Source organism: Sorex fumeus, unplaced genomic scaffold (genome assembly GCF_029834395.1).
Source record: "Sorex fumeus unplaced genomic scaffold, SorFum_2.1 ptg000047l, whole genome shotgun sequence".
Lineage (NCBI taxonomy): Eukaryota > Metazoa > Chordata > Mammalia > Eulipotyphla > Soricidae > Sorex > Sorex fumeus.
In genome coordinates, this window is record NW_026606104.1 from 17,562,625 (window position 1) to 17,589,106 (window position 26,482).

A 26,482-nucleotide genomic window follows, 5' to 3' on the forward strand; every position below is an offset into this window, starting at 1 on the left:
GCTTACTCCCGGATTTCGTTAAGGAATCAGTCCTGGCAGGGTTTGGGGGGACCAAATGGGATGCCAGGGAACCCTGTAGGCCATGCAAGGCAAATGCTCTACCAAACGTACTATTGCTCTGGCCTTGGAGATAAAAGAAAAATTTTCTTTTCCCTGCTTAGTGAATAGCTAGAGAAAAAAAGTTCAGGTACTCTTCAGAAGAAAACTCTTCAAAATACTGATCCCCAACACCTGATCTGGTGCTTTGAGCATCATCAAGACTGATCCCCAGGCACAAAACCAGTTGTAGACCCTGAGCACTGCCAGGTATGGCACCTCTTGTCCCTCCCCACAAAAAGAGTTGTCACTTATTTCAACAGATCGAATCCTCTTTAGCATAAAAGATCTACACTGATCATAATGTCATTAAATAATTCCATGAAGGAATACTATTCAGCTATAAGAACAAAATCATAAAATTTGCAGCAACATGGATGGAACTAGAGGATATCATGCTGAATGGAGAAGGAAGAGGATAGATACAGAATGATCTCTGTCTGTCTGTCTGTCTGTCTGTCTGTCTGTCTGTCTGTCTCTCTCTCTGTCTCTCTCTCTCTCTGTCTCTCTCTCTCTCTCTCATGTGATACCTAAAGACACACAGCAAGGAAGCAACAAAGGTCCAAAGGTAACAAAATGAGAGAACTGATCCATACAACTGAGATGGTGGGGGGTTAAGGGGAAGGTATGTTGGGGTCCTTGGGGAAGGGATGTTAGTACACCAGTGGTGGGTGTGGTGTTAGAATTATGTGCAGGACAAACCATTATTAACAGTACTGTAAACCACAGAATCAATGAACGAATAAAAGTTCCATGAAGAAATGTGTTCCCCAAACCTTTTTTTCTGTCACATAAAGATATGCATAATATCTCAGATTTATACGTCAGCTATTAAGATGCAAAAACCCAGTTAACCTTAGTAAAAAATTTAAATAAGCCAAGGTATACATCTTATAAATATCAAAAATAAATAAACAAATTCCACAATTTGCTGGATCATAAATAACACAGGCAATCCACATCTGTTTTCAATTTTATTATTTTTAGACAGTACTGAATCTAGTTTTCTAAATGTTCTCTGATTTAAAAAAATTTATTTCTAGTGACATAAGGTGTTGATAAAATAAATGATGGAGGAGTCAGTCAAATCCAAATATAATAAGCCTGTTCAATCCACATTTCCCATAAAACTGAGGGTCACAATTTTTCAGTTTTCTTTTTATGGTCCAATCCATATATCATGCCTATATTTAACCATTTAGGCCATATGACATCCTGAAACACTCAGAGGTTTGCAATTTGTCGCACCTGAAATATATAAATGATTCTAATATTTCTTGTTTATGCTATTACAGCTCTGTTATTAGATACTTATCTTGAAATATCTAAAAATGATTAGTAGTTCACCCAGTGGGGGGGAACCCAATAAAAGCTTTAAAAAATTTTTGTCCTGTATTGATGAAATAAATGATAAATGAAATAAATGATACAGAAATAGGACATGTCAAAAATTAACTCAATTTCTACTTCTGTATTCCTTTTAATTATAATTATATTCTAAATAAATTTACTTTCTTTTTATTTTGTATATTTTTAAATCTATCTTGGAGCTGTAGCAACAGCACAGCAGGTAGGGAATTTGCCTTGCAAAAGGCCAACTCAGGTTCAATCCCTGGCACCTCATATGGTCCCTTAAGCCCCGCCTGGAATGATACCTGAGTACAGAGCCCGCAGTAAGACCTGAGCACTGCTGTGTGGCCCCCAAACAAAGCAAAACAAAACAAGTCTATCTTACTGCATTCTAAATAAATGAGTAAACCAAAGGTCTCTGTTAATACTGGGTTTGTTTGTAGGAATATTAATCAACCTTCATGAGATAAAGAAAGAAGAAACAGACAACTTGCTATTTTAAAATAACATAAAAACACAACTTCATTTATATCACTCTCAAATTATTTCTGATTATATTTGTAAAAAGGGAAAAGTTTAAAAGATTGTTACAAATTTCATTTTAACATTAGGAAAATTTACAAAAATTCAAGGTTTGCATGTCTTTTTTTCCATGTTATTCAGCTAATTTTATACTGAATAAGAATGTTGTCCTAACTATTTTTAGTAAGTTTAGTTATTTTGCAATTTTGATTCTAGCTAAACAAAATATTTGATAAAATAGATTACTAATGTTACAAAAAGGTTTTGTTATAATATACTTCTATCCATTTCCTAAAAGAGATTCATATTTTCAAAAAAGTTTTGAAATCTATTACTATACTGACCACTACAACTTACATGTTCAGTTCACCAGTCTGAAATGAGACAAATGTGACCCCTGCTTTACACCTTTTTTGATAACAAAAGGACAATTCTAAATTTTCTTTAATGGATGTCAAAAAAGAAAATGGAGATAAACAAAAAACATGACAAAATTAAATGTAAATGTTTTATGGTGAATACCAATGAAGGTTATGAGTTATTCCATTCACAACTGACAGTAGTATATTTTCTTTTAAAAAGCATTAAGTGACTTTGGTTATTTCAGTGCTGTGGATTAATCTTTCTTCTGGATACCTGTGCGACTTCCACTATTTCATTGCATTTTATTTGTTTTTTTTTCTACACTATCACACAAGAAACAAAAATAAAATCTAGACCTAACATAAAATTATACATATTCTTTGTTCCACTTATTATGTAGCTCATTATCCTTTATAAAAATGTAATTTTGTAGAGTATACCAGTTTGCAAAGCAACCAAGTAAGAAGTTTTCAAGGTAACATTTGTTATGCTAAAAAAGCAGCTGTCTAACAGAAACTTCTGAAGAGGAACAAACTTTCATCCAAAAGGAAAATTAAACCATAATTAAATGACACTAATAAGACAACATATTGGCATGAGGTCACCTATTCACATCTCTTGCTGAGTATTATGCACAAAACAACTTTAGAAACTCAATTATCTGTACATATTCAAGTAGGGCATTTAAAAATTAATGATAAAGAAAATCCATAATTATTATTTAGTAACAGAATCAATATGTCCTAATTCTCCTCTTATTTTAAAATTAATGTTTCTTTAAAATGTTTGATTATAGTTTAGATATATGATTACAATAGTGTTTAAATTTATAGTATTGACATACAATGCTACAGTGCACTACAACCAACAAAGTGCCTATAACCCTGTACCCCTCTCCTAATGTCACCCCTGGTCTGATTTTCATTCTCAATCCTACATGTTGCCCCCACTGTTTGTTATAATTTTTTCATCCAAAACCAACGATATGTCATTGTTTGATACTATTGTCTTACTTTGTCTCTCTATATTCTACAGATGAATGAGATCATCCAGTATCTAATTCTCCTTTTAAACTAAATAATGAAAACTCATCATCGCAATTGCACAAACAATATATACTGCATAGATTAAATAAGTATCTATTGAAATATATATCATGAAACTGTTGGAGTAAAATCTTCTAGACTTCTGTTCAAATCCCTACTATGAGAAAATATTATGAAATATCTATTTTGCTGACTCTCTTCGAAAAGGTATTAGAGAGTGTCTGAAAAACATAACATTATTTCCAGACATAGCTTTAAGGATTTTTAACTTATTAAACACTTTTTAACCAGAATATGGGAATACCATGAAGAATAACCGTATCTTCATAAATAAGGAAATATGAAGATAACAAGGAGATGGATGAACCATTTTGAAGAGATGTGACAAGTAAGCATTTAAGCAAATCAGAATGTGTTATGAGAGGCTGAAAGAGAAAATTCTCAGTTAGTAAGGTCAGGTAAGATAAGGTAAAATAGAGAGCATTGCATTTACTGAAATTTGAGGGCTACAGTCCTATGGCAGATAAAGTTGAGGGAGAAGATACTCTAGTTTGGAATGAACTCTTATAAGGGGATTGGAGGTAGGAACATTGTTTATCCAGGAACAGCATGTGACTCAGAACAACTAGAGCACAAGGTATAAATATACAGCAACAGTGGGGAGTGAAGTGTAAAGGCAAGAAAGTGCGTGATCATGGAGACAATTATTTGTCGTGATGTTTTGCGGAGTGGGAAGGATGACAAGTAAACTTAGTGGTTTAGAATTCTGGGTTTCATTTGTTTTGAGAAATATGCAATATCTCTTATTAAGAATAAGGTGAGTGAGCTTTAATAAGGCAGAATAATGGTAATCAGAGATTTGAATATTTTAAACTGGATAGCTATCTATACAGGGAATAGGGGAGAGAGCTATCATGGAAAGAGCAAGATGCTGTAAGCAACTTTTCTTTTTTTTTCCTTAACAATACTTTTTTGGGGTGATAACAGCTTTTAAAAATACTGAACAGGTTATAATTTCTGGGCACCCTAATCTTTTTGTAATTACATTATTTTTTTTCTTCTTTACCATTAAAAGTACTATTCTATTTGGGAGTTGTTGTATATATCAAAGCACAAAACAGGTGGAATTCAAGGTAAATTACCCATAAAAATACCATGTTATATCAACAGATAACAGAACAGTACAATTACTTCCAAAGCCTCTGAAAAGTATAAATCTAGTAGAATGTAGTTTGTTTTCCGATACTGCTACTTCAAACACCTACCTCTTCAGTATGCTACATTTGTAATTTTTAAAAATTCCCTGCATATCACTGTCTAAAAACATTTTAAGTAAACAAAATATGAAACATCTGAGTTGCCATAAAGCAACTCCTAAAAATTCAATTTAAAACAATCAAAAGTAACAATTATTCTGTAAAAAAGTGCTGTCTAGGGTTGGAATGATAGCGTTTGCCTTGCACGCAGCCGACCTGGGTTTGATTCCCAGCATCCCATATGGTCCTCTGAGCATCACCAGGAGTAATTACTGAGTCCAGAACCAGGAGTAACCCCTGTGCATTGCTGGGTATGACCCAAAAAGAAAAAAAAAAGTGGTTTCCTACCAGATGCTTTTGATGATTTGCATGCTTTGATTTGCATCAAAAGGTTTAAGTTAAACAGATGAAATAACACATAAAAAGAGATAGAGAGAGAGAGCCAGAGAGAAGAAAAGTGCCTGGCATGGGGGTGGTGGTGGGGAAACTGAAACCATTGTGGTGGGAAATGTGCACTGGTGAAGGGACGGGTGTTGGAACACTGTAAGACTAAAATCCAATCATGAAAACCTTTGCAACTGTGTATCTCACTGTGATTCAATAAAAAATTAACACATAAAATAACATGCTCAAAAGAAATTATCTATCCATGTATGTTCATTAATATGCTTACATACATAAACAGAACAAAAAATTGAGCATGTGCATTCAAAAATTTTAGTATTATGAAAAATTCATTGGAGAAAAGAATACATATATATGCATATCAAACAAAGCCCTACTCTGAACTGTCAACAAAATATATTCTTTCTGTCAACAAAATATATTCTTTTTAATCTTTTTTAATTTAATTTTTATAAAGTTGTTCACTAATTTATTACACCCAATATTTCAACACCAATCTCATCATCATTACACCTTCCCACCACCATTATTTTGAATTTTCCCATCACCACCCAAGCCTACGCTAAAGGCAGATGCTAAATAATTTATTTTGCATTGCCTGTTATGAATAATCCACTAAAAATCATCAAAAAGTTTTCCTTAGAGGAAAGTTTGTGAAAATTGTTGTATTTCACCTTAGAGCCATTAAGCCCCTATGTAACTTTTTAATCTTAAGAGCAATTGTTTTTATTTTACCGAAGACACACTTTACTAGGAAATTTAACAGGAAATTTAATCTGTCTATCCTATTTTGATATTTATTTTATTGTCTTTCTTCTGCTTATCTTTTTAATTGTCAAGTCTTGGTTACAAGTGAAGAGTATAACTGAATAACTTGCACCAAGCTGTTAAAATATTTTAAAAAATTTTGAGACATATGCATTTGTATAATAAAATTATAGAAAGGAGCATTAACTTGACTGGTATCTGCATGGACAAATGGATACACTGTGCATATACTCATTCCTAACTAATCACATATATGCTTTCCCACCAATTTGATCCCTATCTATGGATATTCTGGATTTTCTATGCCAAAAGAATCATGTTTGATTGAAAATATTCCCCACAGAGCTCTGTAATAAAGACTTAAGCAATATTTATGGTCATAAAGCTAATGGCTTCCTAGGCAACTGCTGAAATGCTCTTTGAATGCACTTTTCTTCCCTTATTGTTCACTGAGCCTCTGTCTCAAAGCAAAATTATATATGTCATAAGCATATACCGAAGATTTACCATTCAGTTGCAAACTCAAACATTCTATCTTATTGCCAAACAGCATAGTGCTAGCAATGGATCCCTACATGATAGGCTAATGCATACTTTCACTTCATTAGATTTTAATAAATGGATGAGTAAATGGTATGTCAGTGTATATTTCTACCATATCCTTGACACTCCATATCCTCAACAAGATCTGTTATTAAGAGTTTTGAATTTTTTTCCTATTCTAATGGGCATGAAATCTCTTAAAAGATTATAACTCAGTATTATTTTATGATTTTTCCTTTATAAGTGTTATTACTCTTTTACTAGATTACTAGGTTTTTTTTTTCAAGTTTAACTTCAAAGAAGGGCTGGAGCGATAGCACAGCGGTAGGGTGTTTGCCTTACAAGCAGCCAACATGGCTGACACGAGTTCGATTCCTCTGCCTCTCTCAGAGAGCCTGGCAAGCTACTGAGAGTATCTCGCCCGCACAGCAGAGCCTGGCAAGCTACCTGTGATGTATTCGACATGCCAAACACAGTAACAACAAAGTCTCACGATGGAGATGGTACTGGGCTCGCTCGAGCAAAATTGATGAGCAACGGGAGGACCGTGACCGTGAATGTCAAAGAGAAGTTGTTTTTTGTTGTTGTTGTTTGTTTGTTTTTTGCTTTTTGGGTCACACCAAGTGATGCTCAGGGGTTATTCCTGGAATTACTCCGGCCAGTGCTTGGGGGACCATATGGGATGCCAGGGATCGAACCCAGGTTGGCCGCGTGCAAGGCAAACGCCCTACCCACTGTGCTATCGCTCCGGCCCCATAGAGAGATTGTTTTTAAGTTGCCTTTTGGTTTGTTCCTTGAAGTACAGCAAAGAGTTACTATTTATATATGAATTTTATTATATCTAGCAATCTTGCCGGGTTCTCTTATTAATTCTAAAGTAACACTGATAAATTCTTTTGAATATTCTATGTAGACAATCTCACATCATCTATGAATAATGACAATTCTGTTCCTTCCATCTTCTTCTGCAAAGGTTATTATAAACATCTTCCTTTTCCTAATCTAGGGAAAGTATTTTTAGAGTTCAGGTAGGTATATCAAGTAGTAGAATATATGCCTAATCTGTACAAGGTCCTGGGCCTAATTTCTAGCACTGCAAGATCCCACTCAACACTGTTACATATGACCCTAATTCCTGCCAAACCCCGCCCCTCCACCCCCACTCCTACCTCTAGCAATGCTGAGAAATGACCCTCATAATCTCAATAAAACTTTCTGAAGAAAATGTTACTAATTTTCTTTCTTCACACTTTACCTGCAAGCTATATTGGACTCAATATAAAAATATTTTTTTCTATTCAATTCTTTGAAAGATTTTGTACAAAACTGCAATTTTTGTTCCTTGAATATTTTTTAGAACTTGACAAGAAAATTACCAGATTCTTAATTTTATTGAGTTTTGAGTAAAAACTTTAGCTATGATTATATTTTAAAGACCTATTGTTCCAATTGGCCTTTTCATTTTACAAAAATAACTTAAAGTTTTATTAGAGATAGATAATTTTTCTCTTGTTTATGTTTACTTGATTATTACCTTTAAATGATAAATGAAACAACTTAAGTGTACAGTCCTATTCTCTCACATTCTTGGAAGGGTCAAACCTTTAAATTGTGTTGTCTGCTGAATGTCATTTGTAGTAGGGTGTGTATGTGTGTGTGTGTGTGTGTGTGTGCGTGCGCGCACGTGCGCGCACACATGTTTGATGCATTCTATTAAACTCAAAAGCTCCATGGGGCTTACTCCATGAGATCTTCATGGCTTGATTTGGGTATATGTTTATTCTTGCCTTGCAGTCAGTATATGTTACTAGTCTTAGATTTTAGAATACTGTACTTTATGTTTTTGGCAGTTCTTAGACCACACAATTACAACAGATCAAAATCCACCTGCGAGGAAGCATCTGATTGCAAGCTAACAAGACAAATAACTCCGCATAAACATATACTTCCTCTCTCATCTCCCAGGATCCTAACCAAGAATGATAAATTTCTCTCCTCCTTATGTTAGTGGACTCTTACTAACATAAGATTCCACTGTACCTTCCTTTGAGGATCTATCATTCTCTGAGATTCCAGATTTTATATGGGGTCTAAGAAATCCCAAGTAGTATGGATTATTCTTTGAAGCTTTTCAAAGAAACGCCCTTTTGGTAACAAGGTATGAAAATCTCAAGGCAGTACAAGTAGCTACCTCTTCCTGTTCCGGTTTTCATTTCATATTTTATATTGGAGTTTTTGATTATCATTTTGTACACTCAGATATTCATTTAAAAGGATACTTGTTATATTTTATTTTCTAGGTGATATTATATATAAATCAGTTTTTGTTCCAGAGCAATTTTCAAATTGTGTAGGTAACAATTTTAGTACATTTTTGGGAGGGGAGTGAGGGTCTGGGCACAACTCACAGTGCTCAAGGCTTATTCCCGGAGTTATACTCAAAGACCACTCCTGGTGGTTCTCAGAAAATGGGGTTTCAAGGATCAGAAGAGATTCTAAGCAGAAAAATTCTGTGCACAGGTATATGATGTAATGCAATCTGATTATTTGTGGAATTCATTTTTACCAAAGAAATTTGAAACTCAGATTAGGATGTATTTGGTTGTTGATGCCTTTGTCAAAACATGATTTCTTTCAATCTACAGACAGATTTTCTTTAAGAAGTTTTCCTGAATTATATTTATTATTGCTTCCATTCTATCAGTTATTATCTGTTCTTATGAGAATTGTATTCATTCAATTTACCTTTACCAATTTGTAGTTTCTATTTTTAGCTAACGTATATTTTACCTCATAAATTTCATTCTATTCCCCCAAATACTCTGGTTGGTTTTGATCAAGATAAGTTTTGCATAATTAATTTTTTGCAGAGCTGATTTTATTTCACTGTTTATAATTCAGTTTTATATCCTGCAATGTCATGTTTATTTGTTTATAACCTGCTTCCATTTAACTCCCCTTTCAATCTAGTATCTTGATTTTTTTATCTTTCATGTCTTGTGCCATAAATTTCGTACTTGCCTCATTTTTTTAAAAAAAATTGACATTATACTATCCATACTTATTCTTAAACCCTCCCATATAAATATTTTCTACATGAAGTTGCCTTTTGTACTCATGACAGCTATGATTTTATCCTTTATTGGAAAATAATCTTTTATAGGCTTCTTGTTCTTTTTTTGTTTATTCATTCAGAGAATGCTCTAAAAAAATAATGGCTTTTGTCATCACTGATCTGAATAAGGTAGAAACAACTTCTCAGATAGTTTAGGTGGCTTATGCTTACATCATTAAACAATCCAATAATTTTCAGACATGGGAGTGGAATCAAGATTACAAAGTTCCTTGCTTAGTGGTAATGCCTACCGCATTAGGGAGGAAATATCCCATATGTAGAACAAGTCTACTTTTTAAATTTAAAGTAGCCAACAAATCTTGTTTGTTTCACCATAGCTATCTTAGAACGAAAGTAATCAGAGGTGAGAGATCTTCCATTATTCCAACCAGTCTTTCTTATCACTTCAAGGTAGGGAGGATGAAACTTTAATTTCTTTTCCTTGAAGAGTAAAGGTAAAGGCCCTCCCGTTGATCGTCGATTTGCTCGAGCGGGCCCAGTAACGTCTCCATTGGAGACTTTGTTGTTACTGTGTCTGGCATATGGAATACTCTCGGTAGCTTGCCGGGGAAGAGAAGCTACCAAAATGAAACTACTGAACTCTGTAGGCTGATAATCATTCTGACATGTATATTTCTCATAAAGTACTCTTCTCAAATTCCAGAAATGATAAACTGTTTCAACAAGAATAAGTTTTTTTAATTTTTATATTTCGATTAGCATCTTGAAAGCTCAGGTACAATTCACAGTAGAATGGTAGCTTTTCTTAGGAGACCATCTCTCAAACCACATCTAGATTAGTAAGTAGTCACATCACATCAGAATGTTTGACAAAGTAGTGATAATTATATACTGATAAGTACAAGACCCCTTCCCAAATCAAAGTAGCACATGCCAGATATTTTTCATTAATATTGAAAAAATCCAAATATAATAAAAGAAAAATTCAAATTATTCATTCATTTTATAGAAATTTATGAGTTTCTTACTATGGAGCACTAGGTTAATTATCAGAAATACACAAATGAACACAGCACTTCCTTTATATTAGTTCAAATGCTGGAGACTGAAAACTAACATAAAAATACATAAGTTTGATATAATAAAATAAATTATAATAGTTTACATATTTACTTTGGGAGTAGAGAGGAATCACCTAAATCTATAGTCATTACTAGATAGAAAAAAAGATGATTTTCCAAATTTGCATTAAACATAATTATGGAAAGGCAATAAGAAAGAACATATAGTATTTGCAGATTAAAATTTTATGAAAAACATGCAAAATTTTAAGAAAGGTAAATCACAATTTTGCACTCTGACTAAGGAGTTTAATAGTTTTATCTTAGAGGCCATAAGAAGCAAAAGTTTTCATGTCAGGTTAAGAAATGAGCATATCTGCATTCTTAAAATGGCAGCATGAAAAATGGTCTGGACAGGGGCAGAAAGCTGAATGTTGAGAGACTACAGAAACAGCAGAATCCAAAAGATACAGAAAGCATGTCAAATATTACTAAGACTGGACAAACTTGAGTGGTTTCTGAAGTACTTTTGATGTGGGTGGGATCAATAGACATTAGTGACTAAATTCTTATCTAGGGGGAAAGAAGCAAGTTAGGAGTGATTACAAGGATTCTGTTTTAAGTTCCTGTATGATCAGTGGGATCATTAACAAAAAACAGAATTAGTGAAAAGGAAGATATGGAAGGGCTAGAGGAAATTCACATTTAATTGGATGTTCAGGTAACAAGTGAAGACGTGGGCATGGATGAGATCATTGAGAGAACGTAGTGTTAAAGAGGGCCAAAGATAGATTCCCAGAGAAAGCTAACATCTAATAGGCAGGGGGTGGGAAAAGGAATGGCTTTTTTAACTCGAAAAAAATACCACTTACATATAAATGCCACATATATAGCTACAGATTTAATTTAAAAAGATCTAGCACTTGCTCATTTGTACAAATAAGCCACATACACACACACACACACACACACACACACTCACACACACAATTTTCTACATTTTGAAAAGTCTCAATAGTTTAACTACATGAGTAAGGTTAGTTGAAATTCTTTAATCCCGAAAAAGTCAGAAAATATATTTGTGATTGCTAGGATTCTGGTGTTTAAAAAAGGCTATAAGGGAAGAACAACATAATTAAATATATCAAATATTACCTAGGCAATACATAATTTAATGAAAAAAAGCAACATGAGAAGGAGCAACAATTTTTCTTACCTAAACCAACATACTCAATTGTAAAACTTCTAGAAAATGACTGCAATTACCGATATTTTTTTATTATTTTGCAAACTTCCAGAGAAAAAACACATTGGCAGATTTCAAATAAATCTACCTTAAATCTGAGATTATGGTATATTCAGTTTTTATATCCACGGAAATTCTAAATACTGAAATACCAAATCAATAGTATTAGCCCCAAATTAAGATGCTACATGAAAAAGATATAGCTACTTCTAGAACAGGGAAATAGAAATCCAATGAATTCTTATCTAATATATGAAATGTATTTTAATGTCCAAATATCATTCTATAAACAAGCATATTACAGTGTTGACGAGGCTTATATGTACTGCAGTAGGAGAAAACTTAGTTATCAGCAATAATAGATTTTCTCACTTAAGGATAAAGGGTTAATTTATTTTGATTTCTATCATAAAACAACAAAAATGCAACTACCAGATTTTGAATTCTAAGTCTTTTAAATGTAAATTATCGACTGTTACCTTATCATAAAAACTAATATGACACTTCTAAACATACATCTGATTCAAAGGCTAACTGATAAACATCCTCTTATTTTTAAAGTTAAGTAAAAAGATGCTAATGAATTATGCCCTAAGCAAATATTTCTCACTCTAATAACAGGATGTCTATTTTTAGCAGCAGGTTTGGCTTAAAGTGAACAGCTTTTGCCTTATAATAAACTGCAGTATATACTGTCGTAGATTTTTTCAAAAGCTTTTTTGGAAATGTTTAGAAAAAAATCATAAGAATAAAAAGGAAACCATTACAAATATACTTATTCTAACATCATATTCATAAAGAATCATTTCTGGAAAATTTTAACAAAGCCTCCACAACCAATATGCATGTTTATTTCACCATTATATCCTTATTTCCTAATGAATTGCAAGTAAAAGCAACTGGGAAATCAACAAAATAGTGGCAGCATCTTCGAGATTAGTATTTTTATATAATCAAAAGGAAGCTAACAAAAATTGACATCAAAATGATAAAGCTGATCATAGGAAAGTTCAAGCAAGTATCTTTAGAATTAGATAATACAAACATTCCTTTCTCATCATGGTAGGTCTTTTATTTACTAATTTATAACACAATTCATAAAAACGGTACATAATGAATACAATTAACCCACAGAGAAAATTAGAAGCTGATTATTGTTATCGACTATTAACTGTTGTACTGTTTGCAGTACTTAATGGATTTTAAAAGCAATTTACTACAACGCCTAAATGCAAAACCATCAACACAAAATATAATTCACTCTAGCTCTGGCGTTTCAACTGCCCCTTAAATTTTTTCCTCTTTCTAGTTAAATATTTTTTTAAAATACATAGCTATGGAGTCTCAGAGAGCATACTTACCACTCATGATGAAAACCAACCTTTCCAAAACATATTGCTCAAAACAACAATCCAACAGCAAAGGGAGTTATGCTAATCTCTAGAGATAGAAGAACCGATGGTGTAAACACATACACTGGAACAAGCAGCACAGTGAAAATGAAAAGAGCTTTCTTTTGTTTTAGAAAGCCGGTGAAGCAAAGTACAACTGCCCAGCATGAGATATCACTAGTAAATATCAGATTAATGCCAGAGAACTGTCTAACAGGATTTAATTTCCCTTAAGCTAGTGATCCTAGCCTCCTTCATATACCACTAGCACAACTCAAAATGGCAGGGAGAAAATGTTCGAACCAGGATGTATAAGATGTTCTCAATTATATCAGCATGAGTTGTTACCACGGCAACATTAGACGAGAATTATCGGTTCACTTGTAACCAAGGAGTAGCTTTTCTAAAGCTTTAATCAACCAAACGAAATAAAATGCCTTTTTATTTCAGAGCCACATGATTTTAAAATTACCACACTAATTAAATCTAGGCACTTATCAACCCCTTTTATATCTTTAAAGGTACAAAAAAAAAACCCGCTGTTTTCTTCAAATACTCACACAATCCCATGTTGAACCTGGCAAGGAACAAACAGCAGAATGATTGCACCTAAACGTCTTTCAATTACACGAGCTCTTACTGCTAGCTGTGGACCTCACTGATATTAAAATGCTGTGTGCTGTTGCTAGTGACTATTGGCGATGAATCTTATTGCCCAGATCACTGTTAGCTTTCATTTTTCATGAGCCAGAAGCTATACTGCAGCACATTTGCCAACCATTTAAACATTCTGTATTATGAAAAAGACAAAAATACTAAGATATATAGTACATATGTATGCATATCTTCATTTATAAAGAAATATAAATAACTTATCAGCGTCCATTAAATTCAGCATCAGCAACAGTGTCAGATGCCATTTACGTCGTTTTTCAACAGGGGAGTTCACAATTTCAGTTACTGGCAACCATCACTGAAGCATGAAATTTCTCACATCAGACAGGATTAAGATAAACTGTTTAGCAAGGTGGGCAGCCTGGAGGGCACTGCCAACTGTTTGTTCTGATTCCAAGAGACCCAAAATATGCACCAAGATGGTGCAAAGGATCAACAGAAGGACGCCCTCCTTAAGAACTTCAGCAAGTGAACTTGCCATTTTAAAAGTTGCCAGGTGAGGCAGGACTTCTGGTTGTTGGGGTTGAATTAAGTCAACAAGTTTTCTGCCCAAGAAACAAACAGAAAGCTGAAAAGACTGTCAAAAGCATGACTTCATGGAGATGACTTGTGGAAATCCAGACATCATAAACAATAAATTGGGAAGCATTTTTTCATGAAAACTGCTGAATTTTGCATAAGAACAGCAGCAGTCTGTGATATGCATGTTAGGGACTGCTCCTAGTCCCTATGGCTTACCAGAATAGCACTTCTAACCAGGGTGGTGCAACCATACCACAAAACAACTTTTCTGCTAGAGTGCTGACTTATTTGGAGACAAGGCACTAAGCAAAACAAAACATAACAAAACAAACCACATAAGTGATGCTGTCAACCAAAAAAAGTCAAATGCAGGAAATGAAAAGGGAAAGTATCTAGCTTTGCTATCTGAAATTATAACTTTGATAAGGGCAAAAAATGGATTGGTGGTCTAGCAAGAAATTCAACAAAGGAAATGAAAACGAGAGAGATAAAAGAAACTTACACACCCTTTCCACATATCTCTAGTTGACTAGGAAGCTATTTCCATGATAGGAGGGGACCCAGGACAGAGCAGAAAGTTAAAACGAATACACTTGAAAATTGCCTGAGGATCAAATGTGCTCCCAAATCCACATACTGATTCATCACCATAATTTGGCTCAGAATGTTTGAGAACAATCCCTAATCAATCCCTGAGTAAGATGACTCACAGCAATCCTTACAGAAAAATCAGCAGTAAGACACCATATTAGAAAGAAGTTACATAGATTAAGACCAAGGAAGTTACTAAAACAAAAGAATAAAGCAATCTTTAGGAAGAAAAAATTATTAGAGTCCAGAGTTGATACAGAAACAAAAATTTTTGACAAATATTATAAAATCTATAAAAAAGAAAAAGGGCATTTAGCAGACGTTTCTAAATGGATCCTGATATAACACTTATCAAAGAAGACTTCAAAACAGCTATTTTCAATATACAAAATGAAAGGAAATTGTATTTAGAGAATTTATAGGAAAATATGATGGCAATGATACAACAAAAATAAATTTAGTGAAGAAAGGAAAACTTCTAAAAATGAAAATGTATAGATTTGGGAAGTGCAATAACCAAAGCTTAAAAGTCACATAAAGGGGCTGGAGCAATAGCACAGTGGTAGGGCATCTGCCTTGCACGTGGCCAACCTGGGTTCAATTCCCAGCATCCCATATGGTCCCCTGTGCACCACCAGTAGTAATTCCTGAGTGCAGAGCCAGGAGTAACCCCTGAGCATCACTGGCTGTGACCCAAAAAGAAAAAAAAAAGTCACATAGAATCAACAGCAGATCTGAAGGGAAAAGAGTGAGGTGAACTTGAAGACTGATTAATAGAAATCGTTCAGTGTGAGTAAGAAATGGGAGAAAATTAGCAGAACCTCAGATACCTGTGGGACAGCAGGGATACCAATATTACACCAATGGGAACTTTAGGAGAGGGGATAGTTAAAAAAAAAAAGAAAAATATTTGAAGAAATAAAGGTTGAAAAGTAACAGTTTAATAAAAAAAAAAAAATCACATTTAGATCCTAGAAGTTCAACTAATCCAGGTTGACTGTAGTACTATAGCACTGTCCAGGCTAACTAAAAAAAAAAAAAAAAAAAAAAAAAGATCTATACCAAGATGCATAATTGTCAGCTTATTAAAAGACAAAATCACAAGAATAACTTGAAAACAACAAGAGAAGAAGGATGAATAGAGAAAATAAGTACAATTAGTGACTTTTTAAACAGGAATAAGAGAGGCCAGAAGGCAGCGGGACAATAAATGCTAAGTGCTATAGAAAAAGTCAAGCAAACTTGTTCACAACATTCTCTATCCATTCAACAACCACTCTTCAGAAACATGAAATAAAAACATTCCCAGATATTTGTTGAAAGCAAAAATATTAAGTCCTTCAGTTTTAAAGGAAATTAATACACATAAAAATGAACAATACTAAAAACAGCATATATAGAAATCAGAGTCTATAAACACAAATACATATATATGCATACACACACACAGACACACACATGGTGCTCTGGGCTTATTCTTCTGTGTTCAGGGATTACTACTACTGAGTTTAGGAAATCACATGAGGTGCTGGGGATCAAACCTGGCTTGGCCTCATGTAAGGCAAGTGCCTTAATCACTGTACTATCACTTTGTCCCCAAAACACATATTTTTTATTCTTTTATTTTCTTTAGAAGACTTAAAAGTGCATGAAGTGGTAACACTGCAATGTTGCATTTATTTAAAAAATTATAATATTGTGAAAACAACAAAATTGAAGAACTCATTTTGAATCAAAATAGCCATTTTACAATATTTAAAGTCTAAAGTAGAAAGTGATCAGGCAAAGTGTTTGTTATAACCTCTTAAGTAACTGTTTAAAAAAAATACTTTAAATAAGTAAAAAAAAATCAGCAGGGGATTAAATGGCATCCTCTAACATTTATCAAAAAAAGATGAAAAGAATAACTAATCATACAACAATAAGACATGCAGAAAGCAAATACCAAAGATGTAAAACCAACATGCCAATAACTATATTAAAGATTAACAGAATGCATAGATCAAAGTGCAGAAAATATTAGACTGAATAAAAAGAGCAAATTCCAACAATATCCATATGAGCCACACTTTAGCTTTAACAAGAGCAGAAAAAAACAGACTTTAAGACAAGAAATATTACTGTATGTATGAAAGGACAGTTTATAACAAATGATAACCCATATTGGGGAGATTTAAGGGTTAGAAACATATATGCACTGAGCTAGAGTCCTCAAAATATTAAAACAAAACTGATAGCACTGAAAGAAAAAGCAGGTAACAAAACATTTGTAGTTGGGGAATTTCCCTCTCAATAATTTGCAGAAAATAACATATAGACAGAAAATCAGAAAAGGATACAGAAAAAGTGAATATCAACAGAATAACTTATAAAACATAACACCTAATATCAATGGGATTCACATTATTTTTAAGCATGTCTGGAAAGTCTTCCTATCAATTATGAGTTAGGCAATGTAACAATTTCAATTGACTAAACCGAAATTTAATTTCAATTGAAAAATAATTTTAAATATTTTTACAATTTATAATTCAAAATATAAAATAAATTAAAGCACTGAAAAATAATTTAAAATATAGTCTGTGATAACTGTAGAAGTAAATTACGCACCAACAACAGTGAGAAATACAGGGGAATCCCAAATATTTTAATTTAAATCACAAAATAATTTTAAGGGAAATTAGAAAAGCTTTTTCACTGGATTGGGGGTGGGAGTTATCACAAGAAATTCATGTTGGTATGTAGATAAAGCAAGGCTTAAAAGGAAATTCATAGCTTTATACACCTACAATAGCAAAGAAGAAAGGGCTTTAAGAATTTAAACATCCTCTTAAGGAAACTAAAGAAAGAACAAATTAAGTTCAAACCAAAAATATCATAGCAAAATTAAAGGTAACAAAAAATAGGAAAAAACAAAGGGGAAAATAACAAATAGCTCTATAGCTAAACCAATCAAAAGTTAAAACAATAAAATGTAAAACAAAAAAAGGTATCAGTTAGAAATTTGAGAATAATATGATGGCATCACCACTGGTACCAGAAAATTCTAAGACAGTATTATTTTTAAACTAATGTATTTATAGAAGATAACAGATAAAATAGAAAAAAGAGAAATTTTTAAAAAAATTTAGATTTAGACAAAAACATAACAGAATATCGGAAAATAAAAACAAATCTAAAAACAAAAATCTAGCTAAGAGGGAAAGATTAGGTAATTAGTAATTAAAAAATTTCTTCCACACCACACACACACACACTAAAAACAACAGAACTCATGTCCAGATGGCTTCACTGGGAAACTCTATGAAATATTCAAAATATCAAACCGTCCTACACAAATGTTTTTAGAATACAGAGGAGGATGTAACACTTCCCAATTTATTCCTTGAGGCTTTGATACCAAAGTTAGACAAAGACTGAAAGAAGACAACACACCGTAACCATCACAATTCAAAAATCTTTATGTAAATATCTAAGCAACTGTAATCCAGCAGTATACAAAAAGCAGCCCAGAAAGGGGCGTTTGGCTTAACACTGAAAACCAATTAATGTAATCTATCATTAATAGAATAAAAAACTCACTAAATTATTATTTTAAAATATGCAGAAGCAGCATTCCACCAAATCCAACATGTAGGAATAATCCTCTCCAAAAGTTATGGTAGAAGAGACTTGTTTGCAACGGATGAGAGGAATAAGGGTGGGTGTGCGGAAAGGGGGCGGGAAGAGAAAGAGAGAAAGAGAGAGAGAGAGAGAGAGAGAGTACAAAGTGCTGAAAGTAGAATTTTCTGCAATGTTTACTAGAGGTTTTGAACAATATAATGCAAGATAAGAGATATTAAAGGCATACAGAATGATAGAGGTGACACAGGGATAATGGTGGAGGATCAAGGGTACTTCGGAGGTGATAGGATGCAGTACCATTGGTGTATATCAGTACTGTAGACTTGAACACTATTGTTACCAGTTATCTATACTATAATTTAAAAATTAACTAAAATAAATTTTAAAAATGGTGAATCTATTAAATCCATAAAATAAAGAAAACCATTTGTTGACTGTAATGAATCTATATTTGTGGAGAATTGACATCGTTCATTTGTTTCTTTGTCTTGGTTTTGGGGTCATACCCAGCAGTGCTCAGACCCAGGAGGGGTCTGGGAGACCAGATGTGGGGATTAAATCCAGGTTTGCTACTTGAAAGACAATAGCTTATCCACTGTGATATCTCTCCAGCCAAAGAAATAATATCTTAATACTGAATTTTATGATCCATGAACATGAACTCTCTCTATTTATTTAGGTATTTTTTAATCTCTGTATGACTTTAGTTTGAGGGGGAAAAAACCTTGTTCACTGCTGAGAATTTGATTTCTACTAGGATTACCATCTGGACATGAGTGGGGTTACTTTATAATTCAGTTTGGATTGTTTGTCCCTTATACCTTTAAATGTCATCAAATTTTGAATCCTGATCTTATATTTTATGATAAAATAAAATTTCTAAGAGTCACTCACAGGCTTTTCTTTAGAAACTAATTAGCTTATGCTGAATAATGTATATAAATGCAGAGGACTTAAGATAATTAAAACAATTTTGGAAAAGAACAGCACTGGACGGCTTATACGACTTAATGTCAAAATTTGCTTCAAAGTTACAATGATGAAGAATGATGAAGACAACATAAAGATACATATACACACATAAGCATACATACATGTATATGTATATATAACTGACTTTGATAAAGGGATTGATTTAATTTAATGGATAAAGGAAAGACTTCAACAAATGGTATAGTAAATATAATATCCACATAAAATTATCCACATACATTTTTATTAAGTGGTATGTTTACTTTATACTTCACATCACATACAAAAACTCCGGAAAGGATTCCTAGGTAAAAATAATAAAACTGCCTTATGATAAAATTTAGTTTGATATTAATATTAGTATCTTTGGGCTCAGAAGTGAGCTCAATGTCTAAAAGTGACTCTGCCTTACAAGCGAGCGTCTGGCTTACCAGCAAGTGTCTGGCTCCGGGTGCCACCCACAGGCCATGAGAGCAGTCTCAGAGGCTCTGTTCTTTGCACTGTATCAGCACTGTGTATCAGCACTGTGACAGTACGCAAAGCTAAAGACACAGAGTCCCATAATCCCAGTGAGCACCACAACCAGAATACTTTTGAACACCACAACTAAACAAGTGTGACTGTCAGCAAGTACAATGTGTGAGCACCAGCAAGTACAATGTGTGAGCACCACTGGCAAGTACCACAGTTAATTCAAACACCACAAACAAGTGTATGTATCTTCTAGTAACTGCACCAGAAACAAAAGGGGAAACTTCCCCCTTATGTTAGGCAATGATTCAAGATTTACTACTAAAAGAACAATCCACAAAGGGAACAGATGATAAAATAAATTTTACTAATAATTACAAATGTGTGTTTTCCAACGAGGGCAGCATTTAAGAAAATAAGACAAGTCACATACTGGGAGGGAAAAAAATAGCAAATTTTGTATTTGGCAAAGAGTATGTGTTCAAAAATATGTGTTTTTATGTATTTTTACAGAAGATATAGATCTTTTTTCAAGAACATTAAGACTTTATGATAAGGAAAAATCAATTTTGAAAGTCACAAAAGAACTATAAGCAGACAAGAAAACATGTTCAATACAGTTATAGATAAAGACATACTGAAACCACAATTAAATACAATTTACATATACCAGAAGAGCTGCAAAAAATATAGATAATATCAACTACTAGGAAAGATACAAAGGAACCAGAACCTTTTTTATAGCTGGTAGGATTATGAAACAGCAAAATCATTTAGGAAAATAATCTAGAAGTTTTCCGTAAGAATAAACATAAACTTCCTCACATGATCCAATAATTCTACTCCTAGTATCTACCTAAGAAAAAGCAAAAGACCTATTTAATTAGACTTGAATGCAAATGTTTACAGCAGCATTATATAAATCCAAATAACCAAAACCAGAAATAATTCTAATCTCATGAATTATCTGAATAGAAAATGGTATAAACAACATCCCAAACAAAATTCAGCAATTAAAAGGAACCAAAAGGAAACTAACTTCTGGTGAGTTTTAGAATATAGGTGAATCTCAAAAACATTATTCTAAGTGAAAGATGCAAGAAAAAAGTTGGTTACATATTGCATAATTGCATTTACAAAAGATGTCCCCAAGAAGAAATCTACAGGGACAGTAAGCAAATCAGAGTTTGTCTGAGGCTATAGTGAAAGGGAGACTAATTGCAAGAGGATACACCAGAACTTCTGGAAGCACTGGTATGTTCAACACTGAATAGTAATGATGAGTACACAATTACATAAATTTATGAATAATCATCAAGTTGTACACTTGAGCTTTATGGTATGTAACTTTTACTTCAATTTTTGAAAAGGTTGCTTGGGGCTTTGCACATAGTGGAGAAAAATGGGCTTGATTTAAACCTAGATCTCATCCTTCCCAAGATTCAGAATTCCTAGAATTTTTTTACATGAATTTTAGTGATAATATCCACAGCCTGTGAATTAGGAAGGCAAACTAAAGAACCTTTATCAATGAGGAAAGGAGAATCTGGATTGGTTATTGGTGAGATGTATAAGTCAAACTCAGTGTCTGCCCACAGAAGTAAAGTAGATAAAATACTAGAAGTAATAAAGGCTAGATCAAAGGAAATGGTAAGAATCCTGAATAAAGAGGATAGTTATTCAGTGCTCCTTATTTTCTTCCTTCTATAGTAGTGGAAGGAATGTTGGAACCCATTTTTCTAATAAATCAAGAATATGAATTATCAGACTTAAATAAAAATTATTCTTATATTGATATACAAAATAAGGGTATTAAATTAGTTTCCAAGAATATCATATTTGTCATATAACTAAGCCTTGGAGAAAAAAGTGGCCATTCTTTTAAGGCTTTTAAGTAATTTTCTTGCCTTCAAAGAAGGCATCATTCCTCAGTCTTGGTTTATTAGGTTTTTTCTGATGTGGTACCCATCAACATTCTGAAAGAAACAATTCGAACCCCCACAATCCTGATTAATTACTGAAATCCTGAAAGCTGAAAATAAAAAAGCTGATTTTTTTTAATGTGTTCTCAAATTATTAATTGGGTTTTGTCTCTTTACTTACAGTATCACTCTTGACTTCAACATAGTGTTTGTCTATATATGTATATGTGTGTATGCATATATATATAAAGATATTATATATATAGATATAGGTATAGATATAGATAAGCTGAGTGACCTTCGAAACCAGTGACTTCCTGGTAGTCTAACAGTGTTTGCAGACAGACTTCATATACACACCACACTAATACAGAAACTAACAAACATACGTTCCAATTTGGATACTGTATAGCACTTTGGAAACTGCTCCCACTGTTTTTATTCACTATTTACTTTTAGAAAAATTGAAGCAATATATATATGTTTACTGAAGATTTAGTGCACTTTGCAGAAAGAATTTCAATGGACTCCTCAATCTATAACAACAGATTCAGAAATAAGCATGATCAAGGCTTCGAAATGAATACTTAAGTTACTAATAGATTGTTTTAAAATTCTATTTAGCCCAATATTCCTCAGAGTGATAGCAAAGTTGTAGGGCGTTTGCCTTGCAAGAGGCTGGCCCAGCTGAGCTGGGTTCGATTCCTCCACCCCTCTCGAAGAGCTTGGCAAGCTACCAAGAGTATCTTGCCCGCATGGCAAAAGCTTGGCAAGCTCCCTGTTACGTATTCGATATGCCAAACACGGTAACAATAAGTCTCACAATGGAGACGTTACTGGGCCCACTCGAGCAAATCGATGAACAACGGGAGGACAATGCAGTGCATTCCTCAGAAAATTCAGATATCAGAGGGTCATAGCAAACAGAAGTGATAAAAACTTCAATTTAAGAATGTGTTATTTGCTGAGGAGATAGCTCAAAGGGCATGGCTAACACACGAAGGACCCCAAGTTTGATCACCGTGTGGAGTGGAACCCTGGCTGTTTCCAGCAACGCTGGGGAAGTCCCTCAAAGTTTCATTTTGTCTGCATTAGCACTCTTACCAGCTGATAAAATTCCCAAAACTTTCTATTAATTAAAGTCATACTGGCTCCAAAAAGCCAGTCAAGTTACCGACAGTTTAAAAGAACTTTGTGTACAGGGGCGATAAGACATTTACACAAAGGTGTTCCTGTACTATAACCCTGATTTCTGCCAAATTTGTATATGAGTGCATCATAAAGAATGGATTTGTTTTTCCAAACACCACAGAAACCTAGCAAAGAAAATCTGAATGTTCATGTTGCTGTAAATGAAGAATTTAAAAAATGAAGTTCCACATAGATAATAAATGTGAGTGTACTCTCCTAGGAAAACCAAAAATTTTGCAATAAAACCTCTGAAATAAAGTTTATGATCATGGAAACTGGTAGCTCTTAGGGAGTTCCTTCAATTCAGTTGCCTATAACCTATCCCTATAACATACTTTTTCATGTCAAATTTTTTTTTTTAGATTTTTGTTTATTTGTCTGACTTTTGTAGTTTCCCCCACTATTTAAAACTGTCAGCAATGTTTTGTAATTCACTATGCTCTGTCTTATCTTTCTATTATTTCTAAAACAGGGGGTATAAACTGTGTAGTGCCAATTTCTTACTTTTTTAAAATTTTAAATTTGATTGTGAAAGTATATTAACACAACACTTTCGGTGTAAGCCTGATGCATATGCATATATGTAAAAAATGCTGAAATGCCCTCAATAAACGAAGATGTTCTCTCTGTATATCTGTATTTGTGAAAGATAAAAATTTCTCCTGATTGAAATATTGATCAAGAAACCTATGAGGTACTGTGGTTTGATTTTATGTGGTTCTAAAATAAATACCTCTTTAAAAATGTAAACAGAGGGGAGGGGCAGAGATAGCTCAAGAGGCAAGAGTGCAAGCCTTGTAAGCCAGAGGCTTTGAAGTCTGTCTGTCACTGAACACTCCCAAGTAGAGTAGACCCAACAATCCAGGTCATAGTAGCACCATATATATGCTACACGGTAACCCCAAATGCCCTGTGCGCTGCTGGGAAAAGCAAAACATGTAAATAATTCCTTAAAAATAAACTTTTTTTTTCCCCTGGGGCTGGAGCGATAGCACAGCAGGTAGGGCGTTTGCCTTGCACCTGGTCAACCCAGGTTCAAGTCCCAGCATCCCATATGGTCCCCTGAGCACCGCCAGCAGTAATTCCTAAGTGTATGAGCCAGGAGTAACCCCTGTGCATCACCGGGTATGACACCCCCACCCCCCAAAAAATTTTTTTTCCAGACCAGGAGGTAGCTCAAGAGGCACAGCACATACCTAACATGTGTGTGGCCCTGAGTTCCATTTCTAGCACAGCATGGACCCACTCACCACCACCATCTGAATACTGGTGATCCCTGAACACTGCCAAGCTTCCTACAATGCAAGCATGGACACAGAAGTCTGCAATCTAGGCTTGACACCTACATAAAAATTATCTTTAATGTTTTGTTCAAGGCCAAAGAGAGAGTACAGAAATGTGCTTGCCTTGTATGCAACTGACCTGGGTTTTATCCTGTCATCTCATATGTTCTCTTAAGACTTGCCAGGAGTGATCTCTGAGCAAAGAGCCAGGAGTAATCTTGAGCACAGATCGGTGTGGCCTCCGAACCAAAATAAATAAATCTTTTTCAGAATTGCATTTTCAGGATTTTGATCTTTTAGGCGAGATGCGAGATGCTCGCCCAAACGGCAAAGCCTGGCAAGCTATTCGTGACATATTCAATATGCCAAACACAGTAACAACAAGTCTCATAATGGAGACGTTACTGGGCCCACTCGAGCAAATCGATGAACAATGGGAGGACAATGCTAGAGTGCTACGTATCTTTTAAGACTGCAATTTCGGGGAATTTAATACTTTATTTTTTAAATTTTGTAAAAAATTTTTTACTAGTGAATCACCGTGAGGTACAGTTACAAACTTACAAACTTTCATGCTTGCATTTCAGTCATACAATGATCGTTGGAATTTAATACTTTAGATATTTGGGGATTTATATATTCAGAATTACAGCATTGTGTCCTCAAAATTATGACCTGTAACTTTTGGTTGTCATATCATTTCTAAAATTTTTTGGCTGGCCACCTTGTCTTCTGCGTCCTCAGTTATATGTACTTGGTTTCTGCACATAACAGGAAACTTAAAACATAAGTTGTTTTTTGTTGTTTTTTTTTTTTTTTTGATGGAACCGGAGACCTATTCTTATATACACAGAGAAAGATTTTGCATAGTAATGACTAAGAGCCTGGGATTTGTATCAAAACTGACTAGTTTAAATTTCATCTAATATATACGTTACCTGGAGGAAAATACTTTACCCCAATGCTTCCATCTCTTCATATGTAAGATAGAAGAGATAATAGTACCTACCTTATTGAGATTTCCTAAGGATTATGCAAAATGAAAAATGCAGTGTGTTTAGAATGATGCCTGACATATTTAAAAAAATGCTTTCTATGATAATTTAAATATTCTACCCAGGGGACATAAGACATAAGTAGTAGATGTCCCCACTATACTACATGCAGGATTATGGATGTACTTCATAATATGACTGAATTTCAAACCCAGTTAGATATTATATTGGTTACCAAGAATTACTTTAGGACAATTTTCTATTTAGTGGAACAACTTAATGAACAATTTAGTGGAACTAAAAAAATTTCTGTCATTTGTTACTAATAACTGTCAAGTTTTACAAAGTGGGAAAATTTGATAAATATTAATAAATGACAAAGTTGCAACAATTAGAGAATTTAAACACATTTTCTCTAAATACTGAAAAAAATTAGCTCCAAAAGCGCGCGCGCGCACACACACACAAACACACAATGGATGCAATGATTTAATATAAAAACCACAAATGTTCATAATAATTTCTTAAATTTGTCCTACCAAATAAGAAAATAGTGATATGCACAATGACTTAAATACAAGGGTGTTTATTACAGTTTTAAAATATATAGCAACAAAATTTTTAAACAATTTAGATATCCAATAACTTCTTAAATAAATTGTAGTATATGCCTAAGACTGCATATAAAGCAACAGTATTAAAAGCTATATTAGAATATTTTTTGTTGTTGTCTTAGGGTCATACCCAGAGATTCTCCTGTGTTACTCCTGGCTCTGCACTCAGAAATCATTCCTGGAGGTGCTTGGGGAACCATATAGGGTGCTGGAGATTGAACCTGGTGTGCAAGGTGAGTGTCCTTTCCCCTGTACTATCTCTCCAGTCCCAGAAAAAAAATTTTTTTTTTTTACAAAGAGTAAAAGTGTTATGAAGAGCCATGTTGGAGGGCTGAGAGAAAAGTATGTCAACTCACAAAGACTTTATACACGGAGGTGTTCATTGTGGCTCTCTTTTAGTCAGATTATATGTGATTTTTACTTCTTTGGTCTTTCCCATGATTTTCAAATTTTCTCCAATGAAAATCTATTACTTGGTAATCAGAAAATAAAACGCTTC

At 33.8% G+C, this 26,482-nt stretch overlaps 1 protein-coding gene across 4 annotated transcripts in view; it reads right to left on the minus strand.

Moving 5' to 3' along the window:
• PRKACB (protein kinase cAMP-activated catalytic subunit beta) overlaps positions 1 to 26,482 on the minus strand; it is a 131,172-nt gene that overhangs the window by 49,021 nt on the left and 55,669 nt on the right. The window contains exon 1 of one of the 4 annotated variants that reach the window (XM_056123665.1): positions 13,684 to 13,798. The exons of 2 other annotated variants lie outside the window; for them this stretch is intronic. In XM_056123665.1, coding sequence (XP_055979640.1) covers positions 13,684 to 13,693 — 10 coding nt within the window. In that variant the 5' untranslated portion in view covers positions 13,694 to 13,798. Of the gene's footprint in view, positions 1 to 13,093; positions 13,405 to 13,683; positions 13,799 to 26,482 lie in introns of those variants that run through there. One more of the 4 variants, XM_056123666.1, reaches the window with a different exon arrangement.